The 17,501-nt window shown below is 55.3% G+C and overlaps 1 protein-coding gene across 1 annotated transcript; it reads right to left on the reverse strand.

The window, feature by feature from the left end:
* Positions 1 to 5,025: 5,025 nt before the first annotated feature.
* MARCHF2 (membrane associated ring-CH-type finger 2) lies at positions 5,026 to 15,524 on the reverse strand (the record flags this gene model as incomplete). Its single annotated transcript, XM_079546616.1, has 4 exons — positions 5,026 to 5,184; positions 6,476 to 6,685; positions 12,828 to 13,023; positions 15,349 to 15,524. 4 exons carry the CDS (start codon positions 15,522 to 15,524, stop codon positions 5,026 to 5,028), a joined length of 741 nt encoding a protein of 246 aa, XP_079402742.1.
* Positions 15,525 to 17,501: the final 1,977 nt, after the last annotated feature.

Genomic DNA, 17,501 nt, shown 5'->3' on the forward strand with positions numbered 1-17,501 from the left:
AAGCTGCTGAGTGCCATGTCTGTTTTTTTTCAGATAAACTCAATGGTGAAGTAAAAAATGTAAGAACACAGCTGGGTGCTGGAACTCATGATAACGCTTATCTTCTCCATGCATCTGAACCCTCTCTCTCTCGGCCTTATTTCCAGCTCTCACTGATGTGCATTGGGCACACGTGTCTTCCTCCACACTGCTTGCAGCAGGGCACTGGGAAAAGCTGTAGGGATGGGCAGGGAAAGTGAGGCAGAAACGGAGGTGTCCAAAGTCCATAGGCCAGATCACTCCCATGGACTTGCCATGCTTGGATCTCCATCCTCCCTCCAGCTTGGTTTCCTTTTCCTCCTTCAGTCTTTCAGCTGTTCAAAAACACACTGAAACAACCCAATTCAGCCTCTCCCAGGAATACACCTGGAGCAATTTGCTCAGGGAAATTCTACCACTAGAAGCTGATCTGTTACAGTTCCTTTACCAGAAGCAGTCAAGGCAGATATGCATCAGGAAGCTGAACTTCCTTCGTGGTTTGCCAGGAATTTACTGTTGGGATCCAAGAAAACCAATTAATATCAGGAGAGGATTGCTGAAGATGCACACATACCATGCAGCAGCTGGTTTGTTTCTTTCCCTTCTTTGCCTGTCAGGAAATAAAGGATGTGAGCAGTGCATTCCCTGATATGTGAGCAATCTGCCTTTTTTGCTGGGCAGAAATCTTTGCAATCCCAAAGCAACATCACGATAAAAGGGAAAAAGCAGCACGTATCTGTCCAGAACATCACCAGCATCCCAGAGAGGAGATAAACAGGAGTCTGTTTTTGTGAGATCCTGGGCAGCAAAGCTCTCACGCACACCAGCAATTTTGGCGCTATAAAACGAGGGGGGAAGTTTCTCGTGTATGTCTGCTGTTTAGAATAATACAGAATAATAAACTGAGTGTTTGAAAGAGGCCTTCCCCCAAATCTCGACATGTTTCTTGGTTGAACTCATGGCTGTGGGACCGGGAGGGGTGGGGGCTGCACCTCTGGGGCCTTTTGTACCACAGTGACTGTGGGGGTTGGGAGAGAATTGGGGCTGTGGGGCACCCCAACACTCCTGGACCCCAACAGCTCTGGGAACCCCTGACAGCTTCCGGACCTTCCCAATGTATCCGAGACCCCCAACAGCTTCTGGCCCCAACAGCTCTGGAACCCCAAATGCTTCTGGCCCCACCTACAGCTCTGAGACCTTAACAGCTCTGAACCCCCCTGACATCTTCTGGATGCCCCCCACCCGGTGGCTTCAAGACCCCCTGGCAGCTTTTGGACTCTGACAGCTCTGAAACCCCGACAGCTTCTGGAGTCCCCCAGCAGCTTTGAGAGCCCCAACAGCTTCTGGACCACATCCCCAGCACACGACAGATTCTGGACCTCTCTGACATACCCAAGACTCCAACGTCTCTGAAACCCTGACAGCTTCTGGATGCCCCCATGACATCTCTGAGACCCTCTGAGAGTTTCTGGACCCTGACAGCTTTGAAACCCTGACAGCTTCTGAACTTCCCCACCCCCACAACTGCTCCAGGACCCCCTGACGGCTTCTGGACCTCCCCGATGTATCAGAGACCTCCAACAGCCTTGGGATCCTAACAAATGAAGTAGCCAACTCACGAGAACCACGAGCAATCCTGTGAAAAAACACATTTTCATGCCAGCCATAACGATTTAGATCTTTCTACAATAAGAATTTTCTACTTGCTTCATTAAGTCTGTATTTCTTTCCAAGATCACGGAATCACATGACTGCAGGGTACGGATGGAACCTCTGGAGACCACCTCATCCAAACCCCTGCTAAGGAAGGCGATCATCCCCCTCTGCTCTGCTCTTGTGAGGCCCCGTCTGCAGCACTGCGTCCAGGGCTGGAGCCCCCAGCACAAGAAAGACGGGGAGCTGTTGGAGAGGGTCTGGAGGAGCCACAGAGATGAGCAGGGGCTGCAGCACCTCCCTACAAAGACAGGCTGAGGGAGCTGGGCTTGTTCAGCATGGAGAAAAGAAGGCTGGGGGTGACCTCAGTGCAGCCTGCAGTGCCTAAAGGGAGCCTGCAAACAGGAGGGGAATCAACTCTGTGCAAGGGGAGATGACAGCAGGACAAGGGGAAATGGTTTGAATGGAGGGAGGGCAGATGGAGGTTGGATGTCAGGGGAAGTTCTGTGCTGTGAGAGCGGTGAGGGGCTGAACAGCTGCCCAGAGAGGCTGTGATGCCCCGTCCATCCCTGGAGGTGTTCAAGGCCGGGTTGGATGGGGCCCTGGGCAGCCTGGGCTGCTGTGAAAGGGGGAGGTTGGTGGCCCTGCATGTGGTGGATTCACGACCCTTGGGGTCCCTTCCAACCCCAGCCATTCTGTGGTTCTGTAAGGAAGATTCCCGCAATGGGTTGCACAGGAAAATATCCAGGTTTCTGAATATCTCTTGAGAAGGAGACTCCACCACCTCCCTGGGCAGCCGGTGCCATTGTCTGTCAAATTCAAAGTAAACTCACTCCTTCTAAAGTTCAGATGGAACTTCCTGTGTTCCAGTCTGCACCCATTGCCCCTCGTCCTGTCACTGGGCACCACCAGAAGAGCCATCCACCTGACCCCCATCCTCTAGATATCGGTAAGAATTGATCAGATCTGCTTTCACCCACTCTTCTCTTTGCTCTTCAATCTCAGCTGGAGAAGCAGAAGCTTGACCACAGAACCTCAACCCTCTCCCACACGGACATCATCTCCTGCCCTCTCCCAGCTTTAATTGCATTCCTTCTTTCCACTTTTCCCCATTCACCCTCTTTCTTCCTGCACCCACTGTGCCAACCGCAACCACCGCCTGCTGTGAGCCACTCTGCTTTGCTTTTCCTGGGGGAGCAGTGATGGAAGCTCCAGCCCGCGCCCCTCCATCCCCACCAGTAACAACACAACAGCCCCAAGTTTGTCTCACTTTTATTTACAGAATTGCACAGCCCGTTTCCCCCACGACACTGGGTCAGACACTGCTTTCCCACATCCATAAGCTGAGCTTCTCCTCCGGGAAGGAGGAGGAGACTCAGAGTCACTGTTGGGTTTCGCAGGGGCACATGCAACAGCTCCAATGATTGGCAACCACGATAAAGACAATAAAGAAGAGGTGAGGCCGTGGCTGTGCGGCAGCACAGGGCCCCATCCGCCCCAACTGAGGACTTCTGGCTTTCCCAGCTGTGTGTTTGGACCATCAGTGGGTTTCCTCCTTCGAGTCCTTACACAGGTGGGAGCGCTCATCCCTACGCACCGCCAGGACGCATTGGAACACCAAGCTCCTGGGAGGCAGCCAGGCTGCACCAAGTGCCCAGGCTGTGGTTTGTCAGGAGGGACTGGATGGAGGTACCCAGGACAAGGCACAGCGTGGTGGTGCAGCACCCACAGCCGAGGGAAGGGGCTGGGAGGGAGGCAACACCTGGGGGGGGATCTGTGGCACCCAGGGGTGGGCCGAGCCTTCCAGAGGGAGCACAACCACTGTATGGCCCCACTGCAAACCTGCATGGAAGGGGAGGCAGCAGGAGGGAATGGGGAGAGCAGCAATGAGAGCCTCGTGCTGCCAGCAGACTTCCAGGACCTGGACACTGCGGGCAGGGGCTGCTGCAAGGTGCCGCAAGGTGCTGCACGGATCGTCCTGGGATGGGAGAGAAATGAAACAGACACAGCCCAGAGCTGGGAGAGGCAGGGTGCTGCCTTGTATCCACCAGGGACTTCAAGCCTAGAGTCAAGCAGAGGGAAAGAACAAAAAGGGCAAGGAACATGAAAGGAAAAACAGCAAGAATGGCACAGGGAGCTTTGCGTCCAAGAAACGACAGGGCTCCATCTTGGAGGGCTCTGTCTGACCCACGTGGGCTCAGCAAAGGAGGGGCACAGTCAGTGAGCACAGCACGGCACACAGGCATCGATGGCACAGCGGTGTGGGGCTGCATGGGCAGGGAATGCCACTGGTGGCATGGAAATGAGACAGAGGGTTTGGTAGCCAGATGTGCTGGAAATGCAGGTGAATGGGGGAGGAGGAGGAATGCCAGCCCTGGAGATTGGACGTGGGGATCGTTTTGCTGGAGGACACACAGCAGGCAGGCAGCAATTTCAGGGCTGAACCAAACAGCAGCAGCTCCTCTGGCTGCTGGTATGGAATGTGCTGAGATGTCCCTGTGAGGGACTGCCAGCGAGAGGTCCGGCCTCAAGGCTGAGTGGGGACACCAGCAAAAAGACTCCAGCTCTCCCCTTTTTCCCAAAAGCTCCATTATGAGCTTCTGATAGAGAAAAATGAGGGGGGTTCAGTCATTGCTACACACCCTCAGCCCCTCCATCGACCTCTGTGGGACGTGCCAAGAGCTGAGAGCATCCGAGTCCTGGGGATGAGCCAGGACCTGCAAGGAAAGCATCCCGTGAGGCCGTGTCTGCACAGGAAAAGGTTTGCTCGTTTTGGAACTCATTCTGAAATTCTCAAAATTACAGTACTTTACAATACAAAATGTCTCCATTCAGCATTTACGCCATTTCAGCTCCTTCTGGGGTTATAATAATTATTAAAAACACACAACTTTCTCTAGAAAGGACAGAAACTCCACAAAAAAAGACCAGAGAGTAACGGGAAAGGTGGCTGCAATATTATCAAAACCAATTTAGTGCAAAGGAGAAGGGGCTCCCAAGGACGGCCGACGAGCAGTGCTTCGTTTGGAGAAAAGGCATAGATTTAACCTCTGAATGAGATCAGGCTGCCAGCTTCTATACTGAAGCTTAGAACATCGACACATAAAGGACTGAAACACAATATGCACGGCCATTAAAAAATAATATTATATATAGATATATATATATATATATATGAGATTTCCCACGTATGGTGCTACAGGTGTCCCCTGCTCTGCCAGCCGGCTCCTCTGGGCCGCTCCACGTGGCAGATGCTCCCGATCTGTGTTGGCCAAAGGACGGAGTCCCTCCAGGTGGGCTCAGCCCCGCGGGCTCAGATCCGGCCCCGTTTGCTCACCCTGAAGGAGGAGCTGCTCAGACGCTGGTCTCATCCGCCGCCTTTTTCATCAGCTTGGCAGACAGCAGGGAGTGGGGCGCGGGGTGGGGGCTGCGGGTGGGCGGCAGCATGAGGCGCACCTTCTGGTTGGTCCTGCGCCACTCCGAGTACAGCTGGCAGTGGTAGCGGAACGAGACCTGCAGGCAAGGGCACAGCACGGCTCACAGTGGGGGGAGGCGGGCAGCCCTCCTCTCCGCTCATCCCACAGCCCTCGGCTTATGGACGCGGCACCGGGCTCGGTGGGGATGGGGCGCTGCAGCTCCCCAACCTTTGAGGAGGGTGGGCGCCCCGTCCCTTGGGTGCCGCAGCCCATGGATGGGTTCCTGGGGCAGCCTGAGCTCGGGGGGCACCCAGCCCGTGGTGAAGTCGGGTGGCAGAGCTTTGGGGCCTCTTCTGACCCATTGCAAAGGGAGGAATTCCCACCAGGGCCAGGCGAGAGGAGGCTGAGTGCAGCCAGACCCATCTTGTAGATCCCCTCTGCCCTTTGGGAACCCCCCTTGCTCTGCACCCTGCCATCACTCAGGCTTCCCGCCTCCCTTCAGCTGCCTGCGCTGTGGCTCTGACACACAAAGTCAGTTCTCTGGTTTTTGTAGGGTTGAGCCATCTGCTGTGAGAGACTGCAGTGCTGAGGTGATGGGCTGCGTGCCACCTCCTGCTGCAAGGCCGACTGGGAATAAGGCTGTTTGCTTACAGACAAGAAGCAAACACAACTCGCAGCCTCTCACAATAAACTGAGCAAAGGGCTCCACCTCGTGTCCCTCTCTGCAAGGAAGCACAGCAGAACCACAGCAGCTGGAGCCACGGCTCATTGCATCACAACACGCACTCCTCTGCTTCCTCTGCACCTCCCAGACCCCCCAGGAGAGGGAAGCAGTTCCTCTTCAGCTTCCCGAGGTTAGTTTGGCTTCCTATAGAAGTGAAGCTGCAGCAGTTCCCTGCACCAGTAACATCCCCCCGGCACTGGGATCTGCACAGGGACTTCCAAGGAATGCCCAAACCCCAGGGGAAGCTCCATTCTGAGAGATGGGAGCAGTGGGTGGTGGGGAAGTGCCTAAAGATCTGACAGCTTGGAGGATCCCTCCCAGCAAGCGGCTGGAGGAGGGTACCAAGGGCAGGAGCACTTCAGGGGGGAAGGGTGAAATGAAGATCCAAACCCAGGGACAGACAGAATGTGAAAGAACAGAATGGGAGATGGGGAACTCTTTGTTCGCCAGCCAGCTGCAGCCCGGGGCTCTCAGCCAGACGTGCTGCATGCTGAACTGCTGCCTGCTGAACTGCTGCCTGCTTTCCTGCCCAGCTTTGGCAGCTCCCATCTGAACATAATTAAAGGGATGTTCAAGAGGTTTCCTCCCGAGGGGCACAACGCAGCATCCCTTCCGAACACCACCGAGCCCAGGAGCGGCGAGCAGAGCCCTCCTGTGCACTTACCAGCGTCCAAAGGACGTAGATTGTAAAAAGTGCTATAGTCAGTGCTATGAGTCCGATGGCCTCCAGGCGGCTGTTGAACTGCAAATGGTCCTGAGCTCCGCGCAGACACAGCCAGCCCGAGATCGCCGCCAGGGGAGTGATGAACAGGAAACACACCATGTCGCAGAACAGCGTCCTCTTCTCATTGCGGGGACCGGGATCCTTCAGCCACTGTGGGATGGAGAGGAAGAGGGGGGTTAGCAGCACGCAGGGTGCCAGCAAAGCAGGGCTGCTGCAGCAGGGAGCTGCCGTGCATCTCTTGCAGCCTGTGTGCATCTGCTGCCAGCACTCAGCTCGCATCAACCGGCACAACAAAAGGGCTGAGCACGTCAAGGCTGCTTCTAGCAACCGCTGAGGGAAAGGGGAGAGGCAGCTGGGGGGGAAGATGGAAGTAAACCCAGGCTGAGCTCCAGGGGCGGCACAGCCAGCGCTCTGCGGCTGGTGCGGGGCTGTGGGAGACGTTCCTGGACAGCAGCGGCACTTCAGAGCTGCACTCCTGACTCAGGCGAAGCTGCAGCCTCAGGTCCAGCTGAGCCTGGCCGCTCCATGGGCTCTCAGGGCACAATGCTGTTCTTAGGGCTCAGCAAGCAGCAGGAGCCCAGCGGGCGCCCAGCGCCATCAGCAGGGAGCACAGAGAGCGCAGCCACCGTGCGCTGGGACAGAGACCCGAGCGCTGCCCATCTCAGCTCGCTCTGCTGCTGCGCATGCATCCAACGATCCGCAACCCTTCCCGGGGGAGGGTTACTGCACTGCTCGGTGTGACCGAGAGGCTCTGCAAGCGCTTCCCTCTGGCACTGCCCAAAAATCAGCCGGCAGCAGAAAGCACACAGCTCTGCTGCAGGCAGCTTTCCCCCAGCAGACCTCTCCAGAGGCACAACTTCCCAGAGCCTTGACCTGCTTCCAAATTTGGGTTCATTTCAGACACTAGACTTTGACAACAGCAATTGTTCCCGTTTTCCTGGGATGCTGCTATTTTCAGCCTTTCCTTTCCTTTTTTAGAGCAGCAGGCTATTGTGGCTCCTACCAACACCCAGCAGTGCCACAGTGCATTTTACCACGAGCTTTGTACAGCTGCTGGCTGTGGAGCTGCTGGATCCTTCTCCATTTCCTGCACCACTGCCCTTATTTAAGGTTCGGGTTCTTTCTGCTCAAAAACCAAAGCTGGTGTCACCTGAGGGCTGCAGCTCTGATTTCAGTCCAAGCTGCATGGAGTTCCTGCTCCCAAGTTACCTCCGCACCCAGCTGTGAAGTTCTCTCATCTCACTGCCCTGCTCCAGGTCTGGCAGGTAATTTTGGGGCACTCATTTTCAAAAAGGGAAGATTTAAAGGGACAGTGCACATGAAGCCCCTTCCCCTGACACAGATGGGGTGTAGAAGGTATGCAAGGAGTTAATAGGACAGCACTGGTCGAAACAACATGGGAACAAACAGAGCTGTGCAGGCTGCAAGCTGAGGAGCACAGCTGGGGACCAAGCAATGCTGCAATGTAAAGAACAAGTTAAAGGCATTCTTAAAGCCCTTCTGAGCACGGCTGGATGGCCTGACAGCCAGCAGGAAGTTTAAGAGTGGCCACAACTGTGGCTTGGCCAGGAGAAGGGAGAGAGACCTGCATGTCATCTTGCAGAGATGAGTGGTGATGAGCTGCGTGGGGAAGATAAGGACCACACACAGCCCTGAGCAGCCCTAGGAGGAAGCGAGGGCGGGCAGCAGCCCAGCTGCACAGCAAAGCTGCTCCTACATCACTGTGCTGGCAGTCCTGCTGTCTGAAGCCAAGTAACTCAACTCCACAGCCGTCCCAACCCCAGCCATCCCAATCCTAACCATTCCAACCCCAGCCCTCATAAAACCCAACCTCAGCCATCCAAAGCCCCAACTCCAGCCAACCCAAATCATAGCCGTCCCATCCCATAGCCATCCTAACCCCAGATATCTGAACCCCAAATCCCAGCCATCCCAACTCCAAACCCTAGCCATCCCAAACCCCAGCTATCCTAACCCCAAACCCTAATCTTCCCAAACCCAGAGACCTGAACCCCAAATCCCAGCCATCTTAACCCCAAACCCTCGCCGATCTCAATCCCAAACCCTAGCCATCCTGAACTCCAACTACCCCAACCTCAAGTCCTAGCTGTCTCAACCCCAACCCAAAGCTGGCCCAATCCTAAATCCTAGCCATCCAAACCCTAGCCATCCCAACCCCAAACCCCAACCATCCCAACCCCAAACCAAAGCTGTCCTAACCCCAAACCCCAGCCATCCCAACCCCAAACCAAACCCAAACCCTAGCCATCCCAAACCTCAGTCATCTTGACGCCAAATCCCAGCCATCCCAACCCCAGCCACCCACTTGACATTCCCAGCTTCAGCCCTGCACAGCCTGGGGCACGCAGCACTCAGCTGTTCTATCTGACCTGGCCCAGCAGCAGTCCTGCAGCATCCTGTCTTTGGATATGAAGACATCGTGGGTCACTTTTGACCCCAGTACAATAAGAACCTGAAGGCAAACTGGTATTCTGTTGCATCTTGTTCTATTTATACTCCTTGTAACCTCTGAAAGTCCCCCCGTCCTCCCCAAGATGGGAGCCAAACATGTAAAGGCAGGAAGCAAATTAATTTCCTTTTGAAGTAGTTGATTTCCATTGCCAAGATGCACTGACACAGTGAAAAGGGAACACAATGAGCCACCCTGAGGGCGAGGGGTTTCTGGCACAGCAGCAGACTAATGCACATGGGACTTAAAACAAACCTTGTAAACTATCCAAAAAGTGGTCAGATTAAACAATTTTTGTAGGGAGAACCGTCAAGTAAACATGGGAAAGCAACAAAAGGGCAACGTGCTCTTCTTCCAGGCCGAGTCCAAAAACAATTGCTTCCATGCTGCAAATAAGAGTGCCTAAAAGGAGATGAGAAGCTGCAACCCAGCTCCCAGACTGGGGACGACCTCTCTGCAGGAGACAAGATGTATTTTTGTCCTCCAGCACAACGCTGGGGCCTTCCAGATGTTCCTCCCCCCGAGACCAGCAGGGCTGTGGGATGAGAGGGCTGATTGTGGGGTGCTTTTGAGCCTCGGGGGATGGAAGCAACAGGAGCAGTGAGCAGAGGGAGGCTCTGGGATACCAGTAGCTGCTCTGGGAGCAATGAGCAGAGCTCACTGCCATGGAGAGGTGCCCCAGGCAGCCCAGCCCTGCACGGGGAGCAGCACATCACACCCCAGCACTGGAACAGGCTGCCCAGGGAGGTGGTGGAGTCTCCTTCTCTGGAGATGTTCAAGACCTGCCTGGATGCCGACCTGTGCGACCTGCTGTAGGGAACTGCTTTGGCAGGGGGTTGGACTCGATGAGCTCTGGAGGTCCCTTCCAACCCCTACAATTCCGTGATTCTGCCCCAAGAGCAGCTGTCCCAGCAGTGCCCAGCACTGGGGGTTATGAACACGCTGAGCTTTGGCTCCATGCAGAGCTAAAGGGAAACACGAGAGCAGAACTGGGCTCAGCTGGAGCCAGGAGGGATTTGGTTTTGCTGGGTGCAGGGCTCGGATAGGAGCTCACACTGAGAAAGGAGAGATCAGAGCAAGGAGCTGGGGCAAGGCTGAGAGGAGCACAGGGGATGGAGAATGGTGCAGGGAGAAGAGTTCGAGGAAAGCAAAGCAAACAGCCCATCTGCCAGGGAGATAAGACCCCAGGGAGGGTGGGGTGAGCAAACAGCACAGCTCACTTCTCTGAACTGGACGGGGTGCAGCCAAGCTGCCCCAAAGCAGTCCTCTTCCATAGGCAAACAATCGCTGTGTAATAAAACACACAGAAAGCAGCGGGAGCAAAACCACAGCGTGTCCTGGGCTGCATCACACACTCAGCAGGAAGCCTTCTGCAGAAGCACAGGGACACGAGGGCTCCGACCGACAAGAGTGGGCGAGGCAGATTTAAGGAGGACAAAGCAAACCCAGCCAGCCCTGCTTGGGAGCCATGTGAGCAGCCCCAGCCTGGGGAAAGCTGGGAGGCTGCCCTCCTCCTGCACTGCTCAGGACAGCAGAGATGCAGACATCTTGTGGAGATGACTCCTGAGCAGTAACCACAGGTTTTCTGTGTCTGACATTGTTTGAAATAAGAAAGTCCCCTGCTCCTACCTCAATTACTTGTTGCAATTCCTCATGACCTCTATTCTGACTTCCCAGCTCTTTAGCAGGCGAAGGAGGTTACGCTTCCTTGGCAATCTGGGATCATCCCCTTCCCTGCATTTTCAGCTCCTTGCCCCAGCACACAGACAAAGCATCAACCAGAATGGAGAATAACGTGTGCCATGGCAGGGATTTGGGAACTGGCTGGGATGCAGCAGGCTCTGGGGAAGGTTTGCTCCATGCAGGAATGCAGAAGGCTGTGGGAAAGGTTTGCTCCATGCAGAGATGATGCAGCAGGCTGTGGGGAAGGTTTGCTCTGTGGCTGTGGGTTCAAAATCATTCACACAGTGCCAGGGTTGTGGCTCTCACGGGATGGCAGAGCTGCTCCCTAACGTGTCTCCAGTTCGATGGGGCAAACAGTGGACTTTGACCACAGCTGTGACCTGGCACAGTCACATGTGAGCATCACTTCCTCACAAGTTCCAAAACACCCCCACCCCCAAGGAAGGACAGGAGCAGAGAATGTCTCAGATAAGGAGATGGGGAACCGCGTCACCCCTCCGTGACAAAGCGGCCCCATCCCCAGCCCTTTTCTGAGAAATGCACCAACAGCTTGGGACTGAAAGGTCCCAAAAGCAGCTGGTGAAGAGCTGGTGAAGAGCCCAATCTGGTGTGGGGACGAGATTACAGCAGAGGGCAGAGGGTGTGAGTGGGAAGTGCTGGTAAGCTGCTGGGTGCTGCCGGCTCTCTCCGAAGGGTTCTGTGCTGAGGGCATGGCTGTGTCTGGGCTGGAATGTTTGCAACCTCTGAAACAGCCAGCTGAAAGTTTTTTGGTCAGAGAGGATTTTATACATTTCAGCAGCTGGGAGAGAAGAGATAAGATTCAGAGAACACCAACTGCTGACGTAATGCCCTCTGGCAAATTGCTTTTCTAAAGACAGTGCTCTGAAGTCACCTCTGGCTGTGGCTGTTCAGGCAGCAACAGTGGGCTGTAAATTAAGCAGTCATCATTAAAATAGAACCTCAGCTTGGCAAAACACAGACTGAGCGCTGCTCCAGCCATGGGACTCTTCCCCCCTGGGCTCCTCCTTGGGCTGCAGTGGAGATGAAAGCAGAGCAGGGCTGCAGGGAGGAGGGTACTGGCACTGCCCCCCTGGAACTGATAGGAATGGGAATACAGACAGCCAAAGCAACATGCAGCTGTGCCTCAGTTTAAACCCAACTGATGGAGCTGGGGGAACCACAGAGTGGGCCCAGAGCAGCACAGTTACAAACCAGAGCTTCCATTGTGGCACCCCAGGTGTGCTGTGCCACCTTCCTACACAGTCCTGCAGTGCTGCCAGAAATGCCAACAGCTATCAGTGCCACCTGCCCAGCCTGTTCAGTCAGTCCAGTTCTCTTCTAAACAGAACCCCTCTGCAGCCCCAGCTGGTGCCCCCAGCTCAGGCTGCTCAGGGCCCATGTGTGTCCCAAGGGCAGCTCCAGGGATGGGGCACCCACAGAAGATGTGGCCACGCTGCCCTCATCCCTCACACACAGAGGGCTTCACTGCAGGCAGCTGCTATAAACCCTGGGCAAGAGGAAGCCTGAAGGGTGAGCACAGCAGAGCACCTGAGCAGGGGAAGCGTAGGAGCCCAGTACCCCCATGGCAATGGCCAGAGGGGGATCCCCACCCACTGTGGAGCAGCCATGGGATGCAGAGCCCCCAGGTCAGCAGGAAGGAGCCTGACACCACTGCCTCCAAGCACGCATCGGTGCTCCTCAGTGGAGGACGGGTCCTTTGCCAGCAGCACCAGCAGCCACCATCTCTCACTTTTCAGAGCAGAACACAAGGAAATCACAGACAACTGACGTAACGCTGTGAGAAAAGATGAAAGCCAACAGGAAAAAAAACAGTAATTGCGTTTCTGAAGGCTTCGTATCTCAGGCAGTCACGCGGTGACCTCTGTGTTTGGTTGCTGAGGGCGGAGGTTTGTCTGTAAGTGCAATGGTTCCCAAGGTTGTGGGGGGGTTTGCAGACAGGGGCTGCCCCAGATGCTGCTCCTGCACCATCAGAACATCACTGGGCCCAATGAGAGCTTTGGTTTCCTACACAAAGCACCCTGTGTGAGTGTCTGGGTACCATGAGGAGGGGGACACAGCGCAGAGCACACGGACACGGGGCACATCAGTCAGAAAAGCAAAGCAGGAAGAAAGCGGTACCTCTGTCAAAGGCCTCGGTCTTCTCTCTACAACAAATTCTGTGTGGCAGAGCTCACAGTAACTTGTGTTGGAGGAGGACAACCATTTTTCCAGGCAGCTCTTGTGCACGGTGCCCAGTGTTCCTGTGCAGTCACACGGGGAAAGCAGTCCCTCCCCATTTCCACCTTCATGACAGATTCGACAGATGGGACCGTCACTACAGAGGCAGACAGACAAACAGAAGGAAATCACAGTCAGACAGGCAGGCTGGGGAACTTCTCACCCTCCACCCCTCCCCCAGCTACAAGGTTCAATTATAGACTCATATCTCTTAATAGAGCCCAAGATCTGCTCTCCTGGAAGGTCAGGGCACCGCAGATGCTGTACGAGGCCAGTGCTGTGCCACCCCAGCTCTTGTCCCGAACAGCACAATGCTTTCCACATGCTTACAGACCTGCCAAACCCTGCTCACCACCTCTCCATGAGCAGCAGAGCTCTGCTCCATTCGGCCACACCTCAGAGAGAAGCACAGCACCTCTCCAGTCACCTTCACTGCCCCTCCCCGCATCCTTTCCATTTCTCACACCCCATCAGAGCTGCAGCAATCGGAGCTGTGCAGCTTCCAGGATTATTGCAGTGCCTGTGCTCTGTTCTGTCCTGCGTTGCTTCCTAAATCCCAGCATTGCATTTACTTTTTGGAGACTGCTGGAGCTCACACATGGCTGCCACACAGCCATGATCTCCTTCCTCTGAACCCACTACGATGTCAAGCCAGGGTGAGCGCTCTGCATCGCACCGTTCCACACTGAATCAATCACTGCAGGCCTTTCCAGCAAGGTTCGGCTCCTAACAACAGGCACCTGGTGCCATTCTAGGTCCAAGGGCATCCCAGCTGGCCTGCAAAGCACAGGTGCACTGGAAGCCCCACACATCTGCCAGCCCCATAATGGCTCCCTGAGAAACCTCCAAGGGCTGCAGCCACAGAAGTCTGCCAGTCTGAGCAGCTCTGTGCTGCTCTTCTGCACCCAACCCTCATCAAGACCACCTAGGGACAAAAATAAGAGCCCTTCCCCTCCTGAACCACAAAGGCAAGTCACTCACTGGTGCCTCCTCTCTCCTAGCTCCCAAGCAGCCACCTCTGTGATGCAACACCTTTCTCTCAGATTCGTAGCTGCACAAGTTTGGGAGTGGGAAGCAGGGTGAGAAAAGAACACCTCTTGTTGGAAGGCCCCATTCCATGCCCTCTGAAAAACAGGATGAGCTCCACCAGCCTTTGTGCCCACACCGCTGACAGGACAGCAGCCACCTCACCTCGTCTCATCGCTCAAACACGACCCCCATTCTGACCCGTGGGATTCCAACGGAGCAGAGGCAGGACAAGCAATCTGCAGCCTTCAGAAGCAGCAGCACTACTTGCATTTGTTTGCACCACCTAAAGCAAGAACGTGACCCTCTTGAACAGACACAGCAATTCACAATGCACAGAAAAAGGGCTGGAAAAAAGCAGAGGTGGGACAGGAAGGGCTGAGGAGAGCCAGCAAGAAAGCACACTTTGGCTCAGGAAAGCAGAAGGAAGGTTTTTGCTGGAGGTGTGCAGGTTTCATCACAGTCAGATTCATGAGATCTGCCTGACGACCCCCTGGCACTGCTGTGAAGCTCAGCAATACCTCATTTACCATCAGTGCAGCATGAGAGCAACAAAACCGGAGTCCGTTCTCAGGGCCTCAGTGCGGACCAAAAAAAACCCAGGCCCTAAGTGCTCTCACGCATCTGTTATTTCCTAATAAAAGCATCTGTAAGACATTTCATCCCTTCTCTTCCTGTTTGAGGAGTTTCATATTTCCAGAGCGTTAATATAACCTTGGCTACCCATAAACAATCCAGAAGGAAAAAATTTGCTGACAGTGCGAGAGAGAAATAAAAAAGAACAACAGCCTTCCTTCTTATCAGCCTCTGTTTTCCTTCCTTCCTATCTGGAGGAGGAGTTGCTCACCCCAAACAGTCTCAGCAGTGCGGTGACCCCAGGCTGCTCATGCACTCACTGTGGTTGGGGTAGGAGCGGGATGCAAGCTGGGACTGCTGGCACTGCCTGGGCTGAGCGATGCTGCAAAGCACCCTCTGTTGCAGAAGCTGCTCAAAATACTTGATGAAAAGTGTTGCAAAAGGAGTCCAAGCAAGGCAACACGCGTCCCCTCCAGCAGGGCAGCGCGTCCTGCAGCACGCAGCTCCTGTCCTCGGGCTGCAGAACCAATGCTTCACTCTGAGCCCACCCTGCGAGAGGAGCTTTGCCACACACAGCCCTCAAAGCACCTGTGTGCAGCACGGAGCTCTGCTTTTCTGCACAGCTGAGCGCACACGGGGCTTTGGGGCAGCACGCGATGCCCTGTCTGACACTCCTGGCCCATGCAGGACCCCATGAAGGGGCTGAAAATTCACCCCAATGCCATCTCAGCTGACCACCGCCACAAACAACGCTTTATTGCCACCCCCCCTTTCGAGCCACAAAAACAGGGATAAAGCAGACGAGCAGCACCAGCCTGACCTCTGTGCACCCAGCGCCTTGATGACGGTGGAGAGAAGGCGGCCGTCCTTGGCGGTGACCTGGGTGACGAACTGCGGCCGCCCCATGTCCGAATCCTCCACCGACTTGGAGAGCGCAGCGCCGCCTGGGCAGTCGCACAGGGAGCCGGGCAGGTGGCAGCAGTCGCCCGTCGTCATCGCAGCTCCGCACCTCGCTGCCGCGGGGACCTGCGGGACGGGAAGGGCTGTGAGCACCCAGCACAGATCCCGAACCCTCGCCTCACCCCCGGGCGCCGGCAGCGCGCTTTGCTCCTCCTTCACCCCCCGATGACTTCCACCCCCCCCAGCCTCATGTCGCACACCTGCTTTGTCGAGAACTGCCAGCGCTCAGCCTTCAGTGGAGGTTTCCAAACCAAAGCACCCGACGTGGGGATGGTGTGAGCACAGGGGCTGACCCAAAAGCACGCATCCGAAGCCTCTGTGCAAGCTGCAAACGTTTCACTGCACACAGCCCTGACTGCTGCGCCACCTGGCTCTCCCCACCTGCGCCCAGGTGCTTTCTGACCCCAAAAGCTGCCCCTCTGCCATCTCTGACTTTCATTCTGTATTTCTTCACAGCACCAGGAGGGCAGCAGGGTGGCTGCACTCCTTCCCCTTCCAGCACTCCAAGCCCAGTGTGGTTTGTGCAGCAGCCCTTCGAGCAGCCCGCACACACAGCCAGGAGCAGACAATGCTGGCACCTCTGGGATTTACACTGAAAGAGAGGGCAGGGAGCGCAGGAACCAGGCAGGAGGTGCAGGGGCAGAGCAGAGCTGACAGGAGCAGAGCTGGCTCCAATGAGCAGAGCCCCACATACCCAGGAAGGCTTCCTGATGCACAGGAAGGGCTGCGTTGCTCCTCCATGGGGTCACACAGAAGGTACCCAAAACCAACAGCTGCTGGAGCCCTGCAAACCACAATCCAGGTAAGCAGAGCCCTGTTCCTCCTCCATCAATCTGCAGACCTTTCCTCTGCGTTTGGAATAGGCTTCAGCTCACGGTGGGTTCAGGAATCAACCAACCAAACCAACAGGAATCTTCCCATCAACTCCAAAATGAGCGAGCACCGCCCCGACCCAACTGCTCCATCCATCTGTGCACAGCACCCAGGGCTCTGCTGCTTCTCTCACTGCTCTCCGCTGAGAACAAAGCAAAGCTACAAACTGTCCAGATCCACAGAGCAGAAAGAAAGATGATAAACGCCATCAGAATGACTTCACTCAGCTGCTCTGTGCGTCAAGGAGCTCTCTCAATTTTAAAGTCCTCTCTCTGAGGCAGACATGGGGGGATGTATGCTTTTAATAAAGAGGTCAGATCCATTTGTTCAGCCAAAACCTTGTTTATTTTTAAGTCCAGAGGATAAAAAGGTCCATTTTGTGCTCTGGAATAAAGCCACTCTCCTGTCCCTCGTGGGATCACGGTGCTGCACATCCATCGGATCCCAGCAGCCACATGTGGGGCTGGATGGGATCCGCCACCCTCAGCCCAGCAGGAAATGCACGGCTTTCAGTTACAAGTTATTTGGCATTTCCACACCGGAGTCCATCCCAGGGTGGAGCCTGAAGTCACCACTTTAATATGTAACTGACTCACATCACTCGGGGAGCACGAAGGCAAAGCAGCAACGCAGCTCATGGAGAAGGAACCGAAATCCAAAGATAACATCTGCAGTGCTCTGCTTCCAGCTCCATACCCAGCGGACACGAGTGGGCCGTGCAGCCAGGCCAGGCCCTTCCTGGCTCACAACCAGCAGCTTGGTGGATCCAAAGCCCACCTCACCATGGGAGCAGGTCAGGGCTGGATCCACCTCCTCGCATCGAGTTGACCCAGGATGCAAACAGCTGAGCTTGCAGAGATTGCTCAAACTGAAGAGAAAACAAACGGTGGTGGTGGAAAATTGGCTTGGGAAAGCGAGCTACACAGCAGGGCTGCACAGCTCCAACACGTGCAGTAAGACAGCGAGCACCCTGCTCCAGCATAATGTCCTCCGTGAAGCCTTCCAGCCCCACTGCTGTCACCCAGAGGGCAGCAGGAGTTTCCAAACTCCCTGGAACAACTGCACAGCTCGAGAGCACAGAGACCAAGGCCATTCTGCTCTCCATCCAAAAGAAGCGTGCAGCAGGAACGAGGAAATGCT

Source organism: Tetrao urogallus (genome assembly GCF_951394365.1).
Source record: "Tetrao urogallus genome assembly, chromosome: 25".
NCBI classification, from domain to species: Eukaryota; Metazoa; Chordata; class Aves; order Galliformes; family Phasianidae; genus Tetrao; species Tetrao urogallus.